Source organism: Vulpes lagopus, chromosome 21, assembly GCF_018345385.1.
Source record: "Vulpes lagopus strain Blue_001 chromosome 21, ASM1834538v1, whole genome shotgun sequence".
NCBI classification, from domain to species: domain Eukaryota; kingdom Metazoa; phylum Chordata; class Mammalia; order Carnivora; family Canidae; genus Vulpes; species Vulpes lagopus.
The window spans coordinates 43,423,820-43,440,260 of NC_054844.1; the positions used below are offsets into that span (position 1 = coordinate 43,423,820).

General features: G+C 50.4%; 1 protein-coding gene across 1 annotated transcript; it reads right to left on the reverse strand.

Moving 5' to 3' along the window:
• Nucleotides 1–1,175: 1,175 nt before the first annotated feature.
• Nucleotides 1,176–7,427, reverse strand: KRT4 (keratin 4). Its single transcript, XM_041735615.1, has 9 exons — nucleotides 6,942–7,427; nucleotides 5,119–5,333; nucleotides 3,949–4,009; nucleotides 3,494–3,589; nucleotides 2,777–2,941; nucleotides 2,394–2,519; nucleotides 1,739–1,959; nucleotides 1,472–1,506; nucleotides 1,176–1,363 (listed from the first exon to the last, which is right to left on the reverse strand). Exons 1-9 carry the CDS (start codon nucleotides 7,425–7,427, stop codon nucleotides 1,176–1,178), a joined length of 1,593 nt encoding a protein of 530 aa, XP_041591549.1.
• Between the last annotated feature and the right edge of the window lie 9,014 nt (nucleotides 7,428–16,441).

Genomic DNA, 16,441 nt, shown 5'->3' on the forward strand with positions numbered 1-16,441 from the left:
TCCGGGTATCTTGGAAGTGGTCCCGTTATGGAAACAGGGTGTCCACAAAGGCTATGCCCAGATCCGCACCTCTGACTATCCTCGCCCCGTCCTTCATTTCATCAGTCATAACCTCCAGGGCTGCCCCCAATCAGGCCGCTTCACCCCCCATCACTCTAGCCCACCTGCCTCCTTTCCCCCACACCCCCATCACTCAGGGACAGCAGTATAGACATAACCCCGGATACAACCACCTGAGACAGCAAAGTGAGTCCAGCACGAAAGCTCTGTGAGAATGACAGGCTTCCACTCCTCCATCCAGCAGTCGGGACATTGCTGATTCTTGGAACAAGTTTCTGAGAGCCTTGCCAGTCCAGTGGGACGGAGTCCTCTGCATAGTCTCATGAAAATAGGGAGGCCTTGCTAGACGCTGAGTGCAAAATCTCCATAAGCTCCCTAACCCCTCATTGCACAATCAGTAGAGGCCTATGGCTGCCTCTCCTCAACCCCTCCCCTCCAGATTCCCTGCAGCCTCAACCCTAAGATGGTTCTGCTCTGATTGCCTTTCATTTTTATGCAAGTGCTGGCTACTTTGAGTTTGTGTCCCTGTTCCGTAGGCAGCCTTCAGGCTCCACACGCTGCATTCCTCCTTCAAATTAGCTGATGATCTTGATCTGTTGCAGGCAGATCCCTCCAGCCCCAGCCTCCTTTACTCCCACCTGAAATCTAGAGACTTCTCCCCAGGGAACAAGGACAATGGCTCAAGAGTGAATGACAAAAGCGTTTTATTAAAGATTCACCCAAAGACGGATAAAGGGAAAGAGGTGGATGGGACACAGGGTGGTTCCTATCCTGACTTGTAGGGCCAGTTGCTGCCAAGTGACAAGGGAGTTTGGTGCTGATGTAGAGGGCTATCTGGGATCATGGGCTGGCAGGGGGCATACATGACCCTGATGATTCTGGAGATGAAGCTCCCGATAGTGTTCTCCTCTGTCAGTTGACACCCCTCCCATTCCAGGTGTGTCACTAGGCCCAAATCGAGAAGAAGCTACCAAACTCCAAGAGGGCAGAGTCCACACTGAGGTGACATTGGTATGATGAGCCCCAGAGAGGGAGGGTGGAGGTGGGGGTGAAAGAAGCAGAGACACCAGGGCTGGGCCCAGCTGGGCTCAGGGGCTGCAGGAACCTTGTCTCCTCTATCGGTGGGATCTCTTGGTCAAGGTGGTGGTAGAGACGATCTTGCTGCCGGAACTGCCACAAACACCACTACCAAATCCAAAGCCACTTCCGGAGCCAGAGCCAAAGCCACTGCCCAGGCCAAACCCAGAGCAGCTTCCTAATCCTCCGCTGATGCCCCCGGCACTAGCGCTACCACCAACCACGGCTGCAGGAGAGAGGCAAAGGATACGGTTATTCAACAATACTGGCCACCAGGGCTCTCAGCCCAAACCAGGGGGAACAACCAGCTATCGCAGGGACAGAAGGAACTTACAGATGCTCATGGCACTCTGGCACTCTCCAGACATTCTACAGGGGAGAGAAAGAGCAGTGAGTCACAGTAGGACCCCGAGCCATGCTTGGCCCATAAGCACCCCTCGAGCACCTATCCCACCCTTACGCAAATTAAAGGACTGCGTGTGAACCTGGTATCTACACCGCGCTGGATCGTAATGCACCTGTGCGGCCCAGCAGGGTGCAAACTCCTGGTGCTGGGGTCTCTCCCTCCCTCCCACTCCTGCTCTTGCCTTCCCTATCCCACCTGCTCTCCTCGCCCTCCAGCAGCTTGCGGTAGGTGGCGATCTCCACATCCAGGGCCAGCTTCACGCTCAGGAGCTCCTGGTACTCGCGCAGCATCCGGGCCAGCTCCTCCTTGGCCTGGTGCAGGGCGGCCTCCAGCTCTTTGTACTTGCTCTGGGCGTCTTTGAGGGCCAGCTCCCCACGCTGCTCCGCATCAGCCACCGATGTTTGCAGAGTCTGGCACTGTAGACGACAGCATTGAGCAGGCAATCATCAGTGTCCTGCTGTCAAGGCCCTGCCATCTATCCCCTGTCCTGTCCCAGTTCTTCCTGAGCTAAGATGTGAGGGTGCTGTCTGTCCTACTCCTCACCTGCTTTACTCTTATGCATTTCATTTACTCCAGCCAGGGCCCACCAATGTGCCCACCAGGCTGATTAGATGAAGATGAGCAAAAACCAATGAAGAAGAGACAAGAAACCTTATTTATGTGGGTGTCATATCAGGTTAAGTAGGGCATTGCTGAAAAGACCTGGGTGTGGCTTTTATAAGGAATCACAAATCCCCTGCATGCAAGCTCAGGATCTTCTGGCCCAATGCCTGATCTTCTTCTTGTCTATTGTGTAGACCTCTCTTAGGCCCTTGACCCCGTACCATGGCCAGAAAATGGTGACACTTACCTGCTTCTTGACATTCTCAATCTCAGCCCGCAGCCTCTGGATCATCCTGTTGAGCTCTGAGATCTCATTCTTGGTATTCTTCAGGTTGTCACCATGTTGGTCAACGGAGATCTGGAGCTGCTGGACCTAATATCCAGGAAAACACAGGGAACAAGGGGTCAGAGACATTTGAGTAGGGTCTATTCTCAAGTGAGCTCAGTAATAGGCACAGGCGTCAGGGATAATATAAACTGTCATGTAATCTCAAATCAGACCAGCATCAGCAATGCCTGGAAGGTCAATTCATCTCTGACTTCTCTTGGGCTTGAGATGATGATCACCTGCTCACAGACACCAAAAGCAGAGCCCCAGAAACCATCTCCTAAGAGATCCCTGACACGCACCTTGGTCTGGTACAGTGCTTCAGCCTCAGCCTTGCTCTTCTGGGCAATCTCCTCATACTGGGCCCGGACCTCAGCAATGATACTGTCCAAATCCAGGTCCCGGTTGTTGTCCATGGACAGGACCACGGATGTGTCTGAGACGTGTGTCTGCATCTGGGACAGCTCCTGCAGGGAAAATGTCTCATGTCAGGTGCCCCAGAGAGTCTCCCCTAATCTCTGACACCAGAAATCTACTGTGATCAAAAATCAATGCCACAGGCTCAGATGGAAGCAGAGCTGGCATCCCAGTGTGTAGGGAGGGGGGAGAATGGTAAGTTTCTATGTAGAAATCAACTGATTGGTGACATTTCAAGACAGAAAAGTAATGTTTCTAGTCTTTACTGCTCTCTGGGATCCATAAGCTACCCCATGTTAGTAGGTGCTCAGTGCATTGAACCAAAGGGAATGGAATAGATTCCTTTCACCAAGGAAATGCTAGACAACAAGAAACTCTATCCCATGCAACCTTCAGATCTAATCACCCCTCTAAGATAACATCTGGTTTTGAAAACCTCCTGGGTGAGTCTCTCACTTTAACTCTTTTGACCTATGACCTTGCTAAGAGCATCCTCAGCAAGTTAGGGAGCTGGAGTCCTTTCAAAGAACTGTGAATTCCCACAACATATCTGCGAAGATATGGGATTCCATTCTTCCAATGCAGGGGGATGGAGTCCTCACCGCAGCAAAGAGGACCCTCAAGAAGTTGATCTCATCATTCAGAGCATCCACCTTGGCCTCCAGCTCCACCTTGTTCATGTAGGCAGCGTCCACATCCTGCACAGGAGACAGAAGAGACAAGGTACAGAAATTACAATAAGGGCAGGGGAGTGTTAAGTGATGCACAAAGGTAGTCTCGGCACCAGGCAAGGTGGCAAAGGGCTAATCATTTGACATACTCTGCCCTAAAGCCAGCTGCAGAAATGGAAGTTAATTATCCAAATGGGCTTTTTTCCCCAACCTCAATTCCTTGGGGTGTGGCTCAGTTACCCACTCCTTTGACCACATAGATCTGGATAGTACCAAGTGGGGTAAAAGTGAGGCCAGGATGGACCAAACCCATGGTTTAAACCAAAGGCCACTCCCAAGGGAAGGGGCACCCTCGCAGCCTCTCCCTCCCCTCCTTCCTCTCTTACCTTCTTGAGGACCACAAAGTCATTCTCTGCAGCTGCACGCTTGTTGATCTCATCTTCATACCTGGGGGTAGGGATGGGAAGGAGAAGACAGACGCCCCACAATGAGCTAGTGTTTCCCGGTTCTCTTGCTGCTACATTTCAAACACCTAACTGGATGCCTGGGTGGTTCAGTGATTGAGCAACTGCCTTCAGCTCAGGGTGTGATCCCGGGGTCCTGGGATCGAGCCCCACATCAGGCTCCCTACATGGAGCCTGTTTCTCCCTCTGCCTGTGTTTCTCATGAATGAATAAATAAAATATTTTTTAAAAAAACACCTATTTGGACATATCCAGGTAATTGGCCACATTTTCTCATTTTCATACAAATATTCATTCAACTTACATTTATTAATTACATGTATGAAATACTGATCTAGACCCTGGTTTATTCAGAGAAGTGAAAATCAAACTATAAAGACCGTTTTCAAGAGACAAGATGTGAGGAGGACAACCAGCCACAACCTGGTCGGTTTTATTTCTATAGAAGGGCCATCTGTTTGGTGGATTGAGTTCTCGAGGATGCTGCCAACACTCCAGCTCTCTTTGGTGTGAGAGTGAATTGAGAGAGGAGGTTGGCATTTTCTCAGCCCCATCCCATAGTGAGCATAATAAGAGCTACTGTGCATTAAATGCTCATTATATGTCCAGTGCTATGCTACCTGCTTTCTCAATCTCATTTAATTTCATCTAATTCTCAAAAACTAGAGTTACTATCCTCATTTTAGAGATAAATAAGAATAAAGATCAGAGAGGTTAAGCAAGTTACACAAAAGCACAAAGCTCGTAAGTGGAGGAATCAGTATCCAAACAAGGTCCATCTGTCTACAATCTGTGTTCTTCTGACCATGCTGTCCGCCACTTCTCATCTGGATGGTCTCTGATCTTGTATACGGCAAGCCCAACTCCCTGAATGTATCAAGAATTTTCTACTTGGGGCAACTTAGGGTTACTGGGCCTCCCCTCATTAAAAAGGGCCCATGTAGATGCAGGGAACAAACTAGAAAACCTTTCTGACCCTTTTGGGATCTCTTCAGAGCCTGGGATTCTAAATGACTGGACAGGAGCCCAGGGACCCTGGGGCATGGCTGGGCAGACTTTTTCAGGTGGCATCCCTCTATCCTCCACACATACTTGGTCTTGAAGTCCTCCACGCTGTCCTGTGTGGTCTTCAACTCAGACTGCAGGCGTCCTTTGTCATTGACCAAGGTATCCAACTGCTTCCTCAGGGCACTGATGTAAGCCTCAAAGAGGGGCTCAAGGTTTTTGCTGGATGTGGTGGTCGTCTGCTGCTGGAGGAGGCTCCACTTGGTCTCCAAGACCTTATTCTGTTGCTCTAAGAACCGCACCTATGTTTTAAAAAGGCACCAATCAATGAGGGCCTGAAGCTTTGGCAGGAGGACCGGCCAAGGCCACCCAGGTCACCCAAGAGCCATGCAAGTAGGGCCACCATGTTGCAACTCCAGGCACCATCCACTGGGGTCAACATGGTGGTTCTGCTCTGAGGCAGCAAATGGGCCACACGTGTTATAGAAGATGGAGCAACAGCCAGAGCAATAGGGCCTGACTATGTAGCAAGTATGTCCTCTTGACCACAGCGATCCAGAGACCCTGGGGTGAGGTGCCGACAAGAACATTGACCTTCTAGGAAATAATAAAATAAACAAAACTAGGAGATACAACCACAGTCTGGGGACTCTCGCATTCAAAGTGATCCTGACCCAAGGCAAAGGAGTGATAAATTCACTGACAACTTTTTAAATAAATGGACCTGGTGTGTCTCTTTTATAAACCTGTGCATGATTGAGTCTAAATAGTTAAGATCAAGGCCCAAGACACATTCTGAGTCTCAGCCAGGCTCACCCTGCAAGGGGACTTCCTGGAACTCTCCCTCTCTCTGTGAAGACATCTAACCAGATAAACCAGGGTAGCAGCTTAGCTTAGCATGATATTCCCACTTTATGTGCTTCAGAGCTGAAAGGAAAGCAGGTCAGGGTGACCGATCACACTTTGAACCCAAAAGGTGAGATGAGGGGAGAGGAGACAAGGAAGCACCAAACCCGGGGTCTTGTTTCTATATCTGTATGTCCTGGAGTCACCACACATAAAGCCTCTTTAAGCTACTGAAGGTTTACTCGACTATCCAGGAGAGCAAACACTTCCACTCAGTCACTTCGAGACTCTTTAGTCTTGCCCCACACATCTTAGAGGACTAAGACTGATGCACGGAGAGCCAGGGCATCCTTGGCTGAGTGGCTATACTCATCCACTCACTCATTAATCTCCAGGTGACTCGGTAATCGGGGCTGAGCTGCTTGTTATCATCCATCCTATTGCAATAGACACTGCATGGGAAAGGATGTTGGATCACAAAAAGCAAAGGAGACACCCAACCCCTCCTCTCTCCAAACAGAATCAGAAATGAGCAATTTTGCCCAGAGTCAAGAGGATGAAGGAGATGACCCTCCAAGGTCTTATAGGAACCCAGAATCTGCCATTGGCGATGGTCCCTTTTTCATTTGGGAAACCAGCCTGGTTTTCTTCTGCTCTGACGACAAAAGTGCCAATAGTTAAATTACTATCTCAACTATGATTAATTTTAGTTAATAATTAAATTATTAACCATGCTACTTCTGAAACAGAAAATCTGAGAAAGAGCAGGGAAATAATGAACCCACTTTATCGCTGGGATGCCTGGATTCAGAAAAGCTGAGCGACTTGCAGAGTATCACAAGGCACATCTAGGAAGACTCAAAACATCGCGCTGGTCTGAGCAGCCTGCCTGCCCACCAGCCACTTCCCAAGAGAAAGACTTGGGGGAAGGACCCCCCCTTTAACAGCTGGAACACAGAGGCCCAGAGAAGCTCAGTGGTTTGCACCCCTGCGGCAGGCCCGGGTCTGAGATCCCAGCACTCGGGAGCCCCGGCTTCGAGCACCTGTGGCCGAGGGGAGCTCACCTTGTCGATGAAGGAGGCGAACTTGTTGTTGAGCGTCTTGATCTGCTCGCGCTCCTCCGTCCGGACCTTCTGGATCTCGGGGTCGATCTCCACGTGGAGGGGGGTCAGCAGGCTCTGGTTGATGGTGACCTCCTGGATCCCTCCGGCAGGGCACACGGGGAAGCCAGGGCCACCCCGTCCACTGAAGGAACCCCCAAATCCACCACCGAAGTTGCCGGCTCCAAAACCTGCCCCGAAGCTGCCAGCACCAAAACCGGCAGCAGCCCCAAGGCCAGCGCCTTGGCGGGCCCCGGCCACGCTCATGGAGATGCTCTTCCTGCCCCCAAGGCTGTAGAGGCTCCTGCTGCCGAAGCCCCCCGAGGAGCAGCGGCCCGCGCCCCCAGACACGGAGGCCGAGCTGAATGCGGCCCGCCTGCCCCCTCCGACCACCGCGGAGCCGCAGCTGAAGGCCCGGGAGCCGCGGGTGCCCTGCTGTCTGGCGATCATGGTGCGGGGAGAGCGAGCTGGAGCCTCGAGGAGCGCCGGGGGCCAGGCCGTGAGTGCTGCGGCCCCAGCCCCGGCCTCTTATATGCGCTGGAGCAGCAGGGCTTGGTTGCAGGGGCATAAAGGGAAAAATCTGAAACATCTCTGGGCTTGGCCTTTGGCACAGGCCCATCCTTCTCGTACCTGCTGAGTATGTCACAACACACCTTCAGATGTCATTCCGAGGGCACAGTTTACAGGATCCCAACACACTCCCCTTCGGGAGAGCCTCAACGAGTGCCCCAGGGCCTCCTGAATCACAGGCCTCTGCCCAGGCCCAGCCCCTCGGGCCTGCCACCCAGCGCACCTCCATCTCGGCAGCCTCCCTGCGGGCCCCCAGCTCCACATGAGATGACCTATCACCCGTCCTCTCCCTCCACGAGTTTGGAAGCAGAGGGCCTGGATTCCAGGGCATTGCCCACTCATACGTGCTCTGCAAACCTGAGCACGTCACTGTCTGGGGTTCAGTTGCTTCACCCAGAAATGAGAAATAATACGAATATTTGCCTTCACCCCCTCTCCAGATGCAGTGAGATTATGATCATTGTAAACTGTCGGAAGCTGCACCTATATTGATTACCAGCATTATTAATCCCCCATCTGCGCTCGGCCCCATGTGCACCTACAAAAGAAGAAATCCGTATTCCAGCCTATGAAGCCTCCCAAACCTAGATCAAGATTCACCTCGACCTGACACAGTTGTTGAGAACCTACTTCGTGCCCATTGCAGAGCTGGGGACTGAGGAACTCATGAGAAGGAACTCATGTTCCTTCTCCGGCCTCTGTTTGGGTGTCTGTTTGTAGGATTCTAGATCAGCGTTCTCCAGTCTAGGTCCCCGTCGGGCGTGCACCGCTGCTCCATTTGCTGCCCAAACGTTTGCTTGGCTCCCCCAGGACAGAGCATGTTCTGCTTTCCCCTAACGGTCTCAGCATTCAGGGCAGGAGTCTGTAACCCTTTTGGTGCTCAGGATCCCTTTGGCAGAGTAGCAAAACCCACGAGCCCCTTCTCAGAGCAATGTTTTTAAATGCAAAGTCCTAGTTTTAAGCCCTCGCTTACATTCTTCTCCACTGGTTGGCATGGATCTGTGTTCAAATCCCACCTGTGGCCACTAACCAGCTGAACTCATTCAACCCATCCTCTCATCTATAAAGGGACACCTGCCTCTTACGTCCTCGCAGTGCCTGGCACAGAGTAGGTCAGTGGGCATTCATTCTTAGCCTGCCCAGACTTTGCCACTGCTGCTTAGGATGAAAAACTAGACAAATCTGCAGCCCTTCCCCATCTTCTAAAGCCCTAATAAAACTGCCATTCCAAATCCGGGGAATAGCAGTGATCAGGGCCTGGGTAATTCCCATAGGCTCGAGCTGACCCTGACCACCTGGAAGCTGGCCACGACAGAAATGACCAGCTCTTCCCCCTTGCAAAGAGAAAAGGCAGGACCCATGGGGTGCAAAGAGGGATGTCAGTGGATCCAGTTCTTGGGGATGGGGCTACTAGGAGGACTGGACTGGCTCGGAGCTCTCTCCCCTCCCCACTCCCACCCTCAACCCCTCTCCCGGCCCTCCTCTTACCTCTACATCTGGTCTGTACCCCACCCTCAGCATCCCCCACCTCCCCCTTTGCTCAGCTCCACTTGCCCTACCCAGGTGCCCTCTAAATAGATGGAGGGCAGGTGGAGGAGCTGTGACAGCAAGGCCAGGAAGCCCCAGGCTCTATCGAAGGTCCGTGGAAGAAAGCCCAATGGATAGTCCATCCACCTGTAGTAAGTGAGCATCTTAGAGCCAGGACCACCTCCTACAAGGAATGCAGTGGAACCTTCAGTCCCTCTTTCAGTGAGTATTTACTGAGGACCAGCTTTGTGCCAGCCCCGTGCTGAGTGCTTTATACACACGACACCACCCTGCCTTCCTAAAAGTTCCCCGGGGTCATGCAGTCGCACGTGGTGGAGTCAGGACTTGAACTCACATCAGTCTGCTCCCAAAGGCTCTGCACCCCCAGCCTCTCACTGTGTCATCCTGCCTGGGATGAGATCAGTTGTCTAACTTCTACAGCAGCCAATCCAGAATTGGGCACCTGAACAAACCTGGCTGAACTGACCATTCGGGTCAAGGGGGCCCTGAGGGCACTGGTATCCCAGGGTCTGCTGACTCCCACCTTGACTCCAGGCGGGGGCGCGGCTGGGAGGGAAGGTGGGGTTACTGCAGGTATCTGGGGCTGCAGCTATGGGAGCAGAGGAGATCTGGCAAAGAGCTGAGAAAGAGGTATTGCTCTGCTCAGTTTAGAGCTGCAAACGCTGAGGCCCAGAGAGGTCCCGTAACTTGTCTGAGCTCACGCAGCTAGGAGGTGATGGCAGTGGGAAGCCAGGCGTCTCTGTCTGCACCACCCCCTTGGGAAGCCGAGGTCTGATTCCCAGCTGTCCTGCCCCGAGAGGAGATGGGGAGGCCACCAGGATCGCAGCCTGAGGGAGGGCCCGGAGCTCAGACCCTGGCCACCCCCCCCCACCCGGGTCTCTGCACCTCCCACTCACCACCCCATTCTCTTGCGGTGATGAGAACTCCCATGGGCTAGGAGGAAGGCTTGTATCTGCAAAGCTCAAGCCCCAAGGTGGCTTCTGATGCATCCGCTGGGTCTTGTAGTCTGTGGCCGTGACACTCCAATGCTAGGAGAAAATGATGCGATGTGTTGTACCTAGAGGGGTGTCCACTCATGCCCGGAGCCTGAAACAGAAAGCAGGTGGGTGTGGAAGGGATTTGAGGGTGGGGGGGATAATAAATAATCTATAATCAGTCTAATTTTGTGCCTGTGGGTACTTCCCCATTGAGGCACTCCTCATAAAGCTAATACTAAACGGAGGCACATACCATCCTGAGATTAAAAAAATAAAACAAGAGAAAGGCCCTTAGAAGGGACGCTCATCCAGAGCTGCCTTTATGTGCTGGACACGGAGGGCTTTTCTCAGAACGTTCGTTGCTCACAACAACCCTGAGGAGGTGTTGCTCTGCTCAGAGCTGCAGACGCGGAGGCCCAGAGAGGTCACGTAACTCGTCTGAGCTCACGCAGCTAGGAGGTGATGGCAGGGGGAAGCCAGGCGTCTCTAACTGCAAAGCCCGTGACCTTAACTCTGCACCACGGTGCTTCGCATCTGCCCCACACAATACCTGCAGGGGGAAAAAAATAAATAAAGCATATGGCCACGTCTACAAACCCATAGCTTATGACCCACCAGAGCAGCAACAGGGTCTCGACCGCCCGGGGCACGTTCTGCGGAGCTGCCCCTGCTCCTTCTGTCCTTGCTTTCGTCACATGATTGGTTGCTCACTTTATATGGCCCTGTCCTTACAAGTATCCAACAAGGTAGGATGTTGTCCCGAGGGCCCGATTCCGTGTCCTTCAATTAAGCAAATCCAAATTAACTTAATTACAAATCCTACGATAAACCCAAAGCAAACAGGAAGAAAGGTCTAGACTAGAGCGATATTCTGCGGCCTTATTAATAGCCAGAATTGCCAGAAGTTCACAAGCCCCTCAAACTGCAGCCTGAGAAACTGAAGGTAGACACGCCCTCACTCTGCACAGGGATCTAACCCTTGAAGTGAGAGAGACAGTGAGGAGACTCTTTCCCTGGAAAAGGGAGAAATGCCTCCTGCCCGCCCGGGCTGGGACCAGGAGACTGGACAAGGTGACCCTCGCAGACTGCAATGGCTGCAAGCTGGTCCCCATCCCACCCCTACAGCCTCCCCTCCTGCCCTCTGTGACCCTTCCTCCTCTGGCAGCTGTTCCTGATCTTATCAAAGAGGATGAGCAGCTGACAGGGGTGTGGAGCGGGTGGGAAGGTGTGTTTGCCTTGGGCTTTCTGGGCGAGGGAGGCGAGCTCGCATTCAGCCGGGGATTACAGGGATCCCGGGGCCTTTCACTCAGCCCCAAAGCCCGTGTGTGCTGTGAGAAGCGCCCCCGCCCTCCCTGGTCCTCAGTCGCTGTCACTGGGCCTCCTGGGCCTGAGTCACTCTTTGGGGAGCCAGAGCCAAGCTGGTGATCAGAGCCTCTGCAGCAGAGGGCCCATCAGCATTTCAGGAAGGGGCAGGGGGTCGGGGAGGGGGGACAGTGAGAGCTGGGACTCCTACCTTCAGGGGGCGCAGGAGGGAGGGCTCTGGGCGTGAGCAAGTGGGGGTACCCAACACATTTTGACAGCAAAACCAAACACAGGCATATCCCCATTTGCAAAACAGACGAAGGGAGAAATGCTCCGATCGGTGCAGAGCGGGAGGGTATGAGCTTCCCACACGCTGCCTCCACCCCTGCGCGGCCCTTGGGGGCCTCAGACTCCAGGAGCTCGGCGTGGGGGACCCCTGGGTCCGGGCCATTCCCAGCCTTCAACAAGTATTTCTAAGTAACATGTTGTTAGTGGACCTTCCTGACAAGTGAGATGACCTTTGACTTCTATTGCATGATCATCTAAATGTCTCGATTTGGTTTTTAAGCTCTAAATGTAATTTCAGTGGCACCGTTGGCTTGTTTTACTCTACCAGGAGCAAGCTCCCTCCAGCTCTCAGCCGATACGTGAAGTTTGGCCTAGACGGCGTCCCGGGTCCCTTACTGCTCTCGTACCCCCTGCTTCTCGGCGTCTCGTTCTGGAAAAGCAGCATAAGCCAGTTGTTAAGAACTTGGACTCTGGAATCCGAGTCCTGAGGTTCCACGCCCAGCTCGGCCGCTGCTTGCTGACCTCAGACAAGCTCCTTAGCCACTCGGGCCTGCGATTCCCCGATTCCCTGTCTGCGAGACCTACTTCTCTCCAGGCCGGAGAGCGAATCAGCTAGAGGGCGAGAACCCAATCCCAGGGGCTATTATTCCTAGAAGGCAGCGACGTCAGGAGGGGGCGACACTCCACCCCTAAGAAGAGAAGCACCGCGCTGCAGGTGTGATCGGCTCCCAGGCTGGACACCACTCAGGTGGGTGAGGTGGAGCTGGTTTTGCTAAGCGCTAGGAGTTTGTGTTCCTAAGCTGTGGTTTAGGGTTTGGCTCAAAATCCCTGTGCTGGCCTTCCCGTAACCCCCGAGGAAGCTTTCATGGGGCATGTCTGGGCTCTTCCAAGGAGGACCGGGTGACCGGGCTCAGAGCAGGAGGTGTCGAGGGAAGAGTCCATTCCAACAGGCGTTTAAGGTTGCCCGGGAAGGGGGTGGGTACCATGACAGGCTCGACTCAGACACACTGATCTGGTAGCAGGGTTTTGGGGTGTGGAGGGCACAGAGCAGCTGGGTGTGGAATGAGGAGTGGGGTCCGGGCTCAGAGCAGGGAGCTGTGGAGATGAAGAAGAAAAGGGGTGACTCAGAGAGACACCATGGGAGAAGGACAATTGAGATTTGGTGAGAAAGGGGAGCCGGGGGACAGAGGTGACTCACGGAGAAAGGGCGTAGGGCTTGGAGTTAGCAGCCCTCCACACCATAAACCAGCTATACGGCAGCTGGTGTAGGACGTGACCCCTGCGAGCCTTGATTGCCTCACCTGTGAAATGGGCTATCACATGTCCCCCTACTGAATTCTGGGACTGCTTGAAGGTCACAGGCAAAGTAGGATATTTGTGAGACGCCTTAGTGACTCAGTCGGGTAGGTACCTGCCTTCAGTTTGGGTGGTGACCCCAGGGTCCTGGGATCCAGCCCCACCTCTGGCTCCCTGCTCAGCGGGGAGCCTGTTTCTCCCTCTCCCTCTGCCATTCCTCCTGCTTATGCTCTCTCTCTCTCTCTCTCTCAAATAAATAAATAAAATCTTTTTTAAAAAAGTAGTGCATTTGTGAACCATAAAGTCCAATTATAATAGTTTTTTGTGATCCCCAGGTGGCTCAGCAGTTCAGATCCTGCCTTCAGCCCAGGGCGTGATCCTGGGGTCCCGGGATCGAGTCCCACATCGGGCTCCCTGCATGGAGCCTGCTTCTCCCTCTGCCTGTGTCTCTGCCTCTGCCTCTCTCTTTCTGTGTCTCTCATGAACAAATAATAAAATATTTTTTTAAAAATAAATAAAAATAAAATAAAATAGCTTTTTTCCAGTTTTATTAAGATATAATTGACGCACAACACTATAGAAGTCTAAGGTGTACGGCATAATGACTTGGCATATGTTATACTGCAAAGTGATTATCAAAATAGGATCAATTAACATCCATCACCTACATAGTTACCAAAAATACTTTTCCCTCTGATGAAAACCCTCAGGATTGAGCCTCTTAGCACCTTCCATACAGCGCTCACTGTTAACTAGTCCTTATGGTGTGCATTACACACCCACAGTATATTGCTCGTATAACTGGAAGTTTGTACCTTTTCATCCCCTTCATTCAATTCCTCCTCCCCACAGCCCTCACTTCTAGTAACCACACATGGGATCTCTTTATGAGGTTTTTTGTTTTTTTTTTTTGATTCCACAAGTAAGCGAGAGCATACAGTATTTATCTTTCTCTGCCTGATTTATTTCCCTTAGCGTGATGCCCCAAGGTCTATCCATGTTGTCTCGAATGTCAGGACTGCCGTCTTTCCTATGGCTGAAGAGTACTTTGTCGCCTTATAGACCAGGTGTTCTTTACCCACTCATCCACCGACCGACACTGAGGTTGTTTCCGCGTGTCACTGGCCATTGTAAGCGAGAGTGCCACGAACGTGGGAGCACAGAGATCTCTTCAACATAGTGATTTTGTTTCCTTCAGATATATTCCCAGAAGTGGGATTACTAGATCATATGATAGTTCTGGTTTTTTTTTTTTTTTAAACTTTTTGAGGCCCCTGCATGCCGTTGTCCATATTGGCTCCACCAATTTGCATTCCCATCAACACGGCACAGGGCTCCCTTACTCTCCACATCCACGACAGCATTTGTTCTCTCTTGACTTTTCGTTGAGGGCATCCAAACAGGCATGAGGTGGTATCTCATTGTGGTTTTGACTCGCATCTCCCTAATGATGAGGGACATTGAACACCTTTGCACGCACCTGGTGGCTATTTGAATATCTTTTTTGGGAAAATATCTGTTCAGATCCTCTTCCCATTTTTCATGGAATTATTTGGATTTTTTTTGCTTTTGAGTTGTATAAGTTATGTATATATTTTGGATACGAACCCCTTAACAGATACATGATTTGCAAATATTTTTTTCCCAATCCGTGGGTGGCCTTTTCATGTTGTTGATTATATCTTTCACTGTGCAGAAGTTTTCTAGTTTGATATACTCCCACTTATTTTTTATGTTGTTGCTTATACAGTAAGTGTCATATCCAAAAAAAACAAAAATCATTGCCAAGACCCATGTCAAGAAGCTTTTTCTCTATGTTTTCTTCTAGAAGCTGTATGGTTTTAGGTTTCACACTTGTCTTTAGACCACTAAAGAGTTAATTTTCGTTAAGTGGTATAAGTTAGTTTTATTCTTTTACTTGTGAATAATCAATTTTCCCAACGCCACTGTTGAAGAGATTGTCTTTTCTCCACTGCGTATTCTTGGTTCCTTTCAAATATTAGGGGACCATGTATGCATGAATGGATTTATTTCTGGACTCTCGATTATGTTCTATTGGTCTCTGTATGTGTTTTTATGCTGGTCCTATCCCTTTGTGATTAGTATAGCTTTTTATAGTTTGAAATCAGGAAGTGTGATGCCTCCAGCTTTGTTCTCAAAGGATTGCTTGACTATTTGGAGTCTCTTGTGGTTCCATAATACTTTACTACTGTTCTTTCTACTTTTGCAAAAAAAAAAAGCCAATATTGGCCTGTAGTTTCCTTTTCTACAGGAAGGATGACTGATTCAATCTCCTTACTAGAAATTGATCTGCTCAGATTTTCTATTTCTTTCTGATTCAGTCTTAGTAGGTTGCATGTTTCTGGGAGTATAGTCATTTCTCGTAGGATGTTGTCATATAGATGTTCGAATCAGCTTGTTGTCATTAGATGTTCAAAGGAGTCTCTTATGATCCTTTGCATTTCTATGTTATCAGTGATTGCACCTCCTTTTTCATTTAAAATTTTGTTAATTTGGGTCCTCTCTCTCATTTCCACGGTGAGTCTAGCTAAGAGTTGTCAATTTTGTTTCTCTCTTCAAAGAAGCAACTCTTCGTTTAATCTTTTCTATTGTTTTCCTATTCTTTATTTCATTTATTTCTGCTCTAATCTTTATCATTTCCTTCTTTCTGCTAAATTTGAGGTTAGTTTGTTGTTGTTTTTCTGGTTCCTTGAGGGGTCAAGTTAGGTGGTTCATTTGAGGTCTTTCTATTTTCTTGATATATGTGTTTATAGCTATAAAATTCCCTCTGAGAACAGCTTTTATGGCATCCCATAAGTTTTAGCACGTTATTTTTCCATTCCTATTTGTCTCAAGATTCTTATTTCCTTTTTAATTTCTTTTTTGATCCATTTGTGGTTGAGGAAAGTGCTGTTTAATTTCCATGTGTTCATGAATTTCCCAGTTTCCTCCTGTTACTGGCTTCTAGTTTCATACTATTGAGACCAGAGAAGATACTTGATATAGTTTCAATCTTCCTGGATTTGCTAAGACTTTTTCTATGGCCTGACATATAACCTATCCTAGAAAACATCCCATGTGTGCTTGAGAAAAATATATATTTTGCTATTGTTGGGAAAATGTAGATTCTTATTGACGACCAGATGTGAGGGCTAAGAGAGAAGCCATCAGACTCCTTGGTGAGGTGGGAAACCAGGAGCCAGAGGGAAGGGAAGCAAAGGGAGCTGGTTTCTGTCAAGACCTTCATTAGCCCAGGGACTTTACACATGTCCTCATCACATTTTGCTTTACGAAGGGGCTCAGAGAGATTATGTGACTTGCCCAAGGTCACACAGTAAGCAGCAGAACTGGGATCTAAACCCAAGTCTGCCCAGTTCTGAAGCCCAAGATCTCTCCACTGAACAATCATGCTGCCTGCCCCACAGAATTAGCAGAGGACTCGGTAGCATCAAGGGATGGACTGGTAATAGGCAGCTGCTCACT

Bases quoted from the DNA above. Each gene is read 5' to 3' on its own strand.
- KRT4 (XM_041735615.1), bottom strand. From the start codon at position 7,427: ATGATCGCCAGACAGCAGGGCACCCGCGGCTCCCGGGCCTTCAGCTGC. The intron at 3,590-3,948 runs GTAAGAGAGGAA...TCTCCTGTGCAG, and splicing joins ACTTTGTGGTCCTCAAGAAG to GATGTGGACGCTGCCTACAT. The intron at 1,507-1,738 runs GTGGGATAGGGA...TCTCCCCTGTAG, and splicing joins CTGGAGGGCGAGGAGAGCAG to AATGTCTGGAGAGTGCCAGA.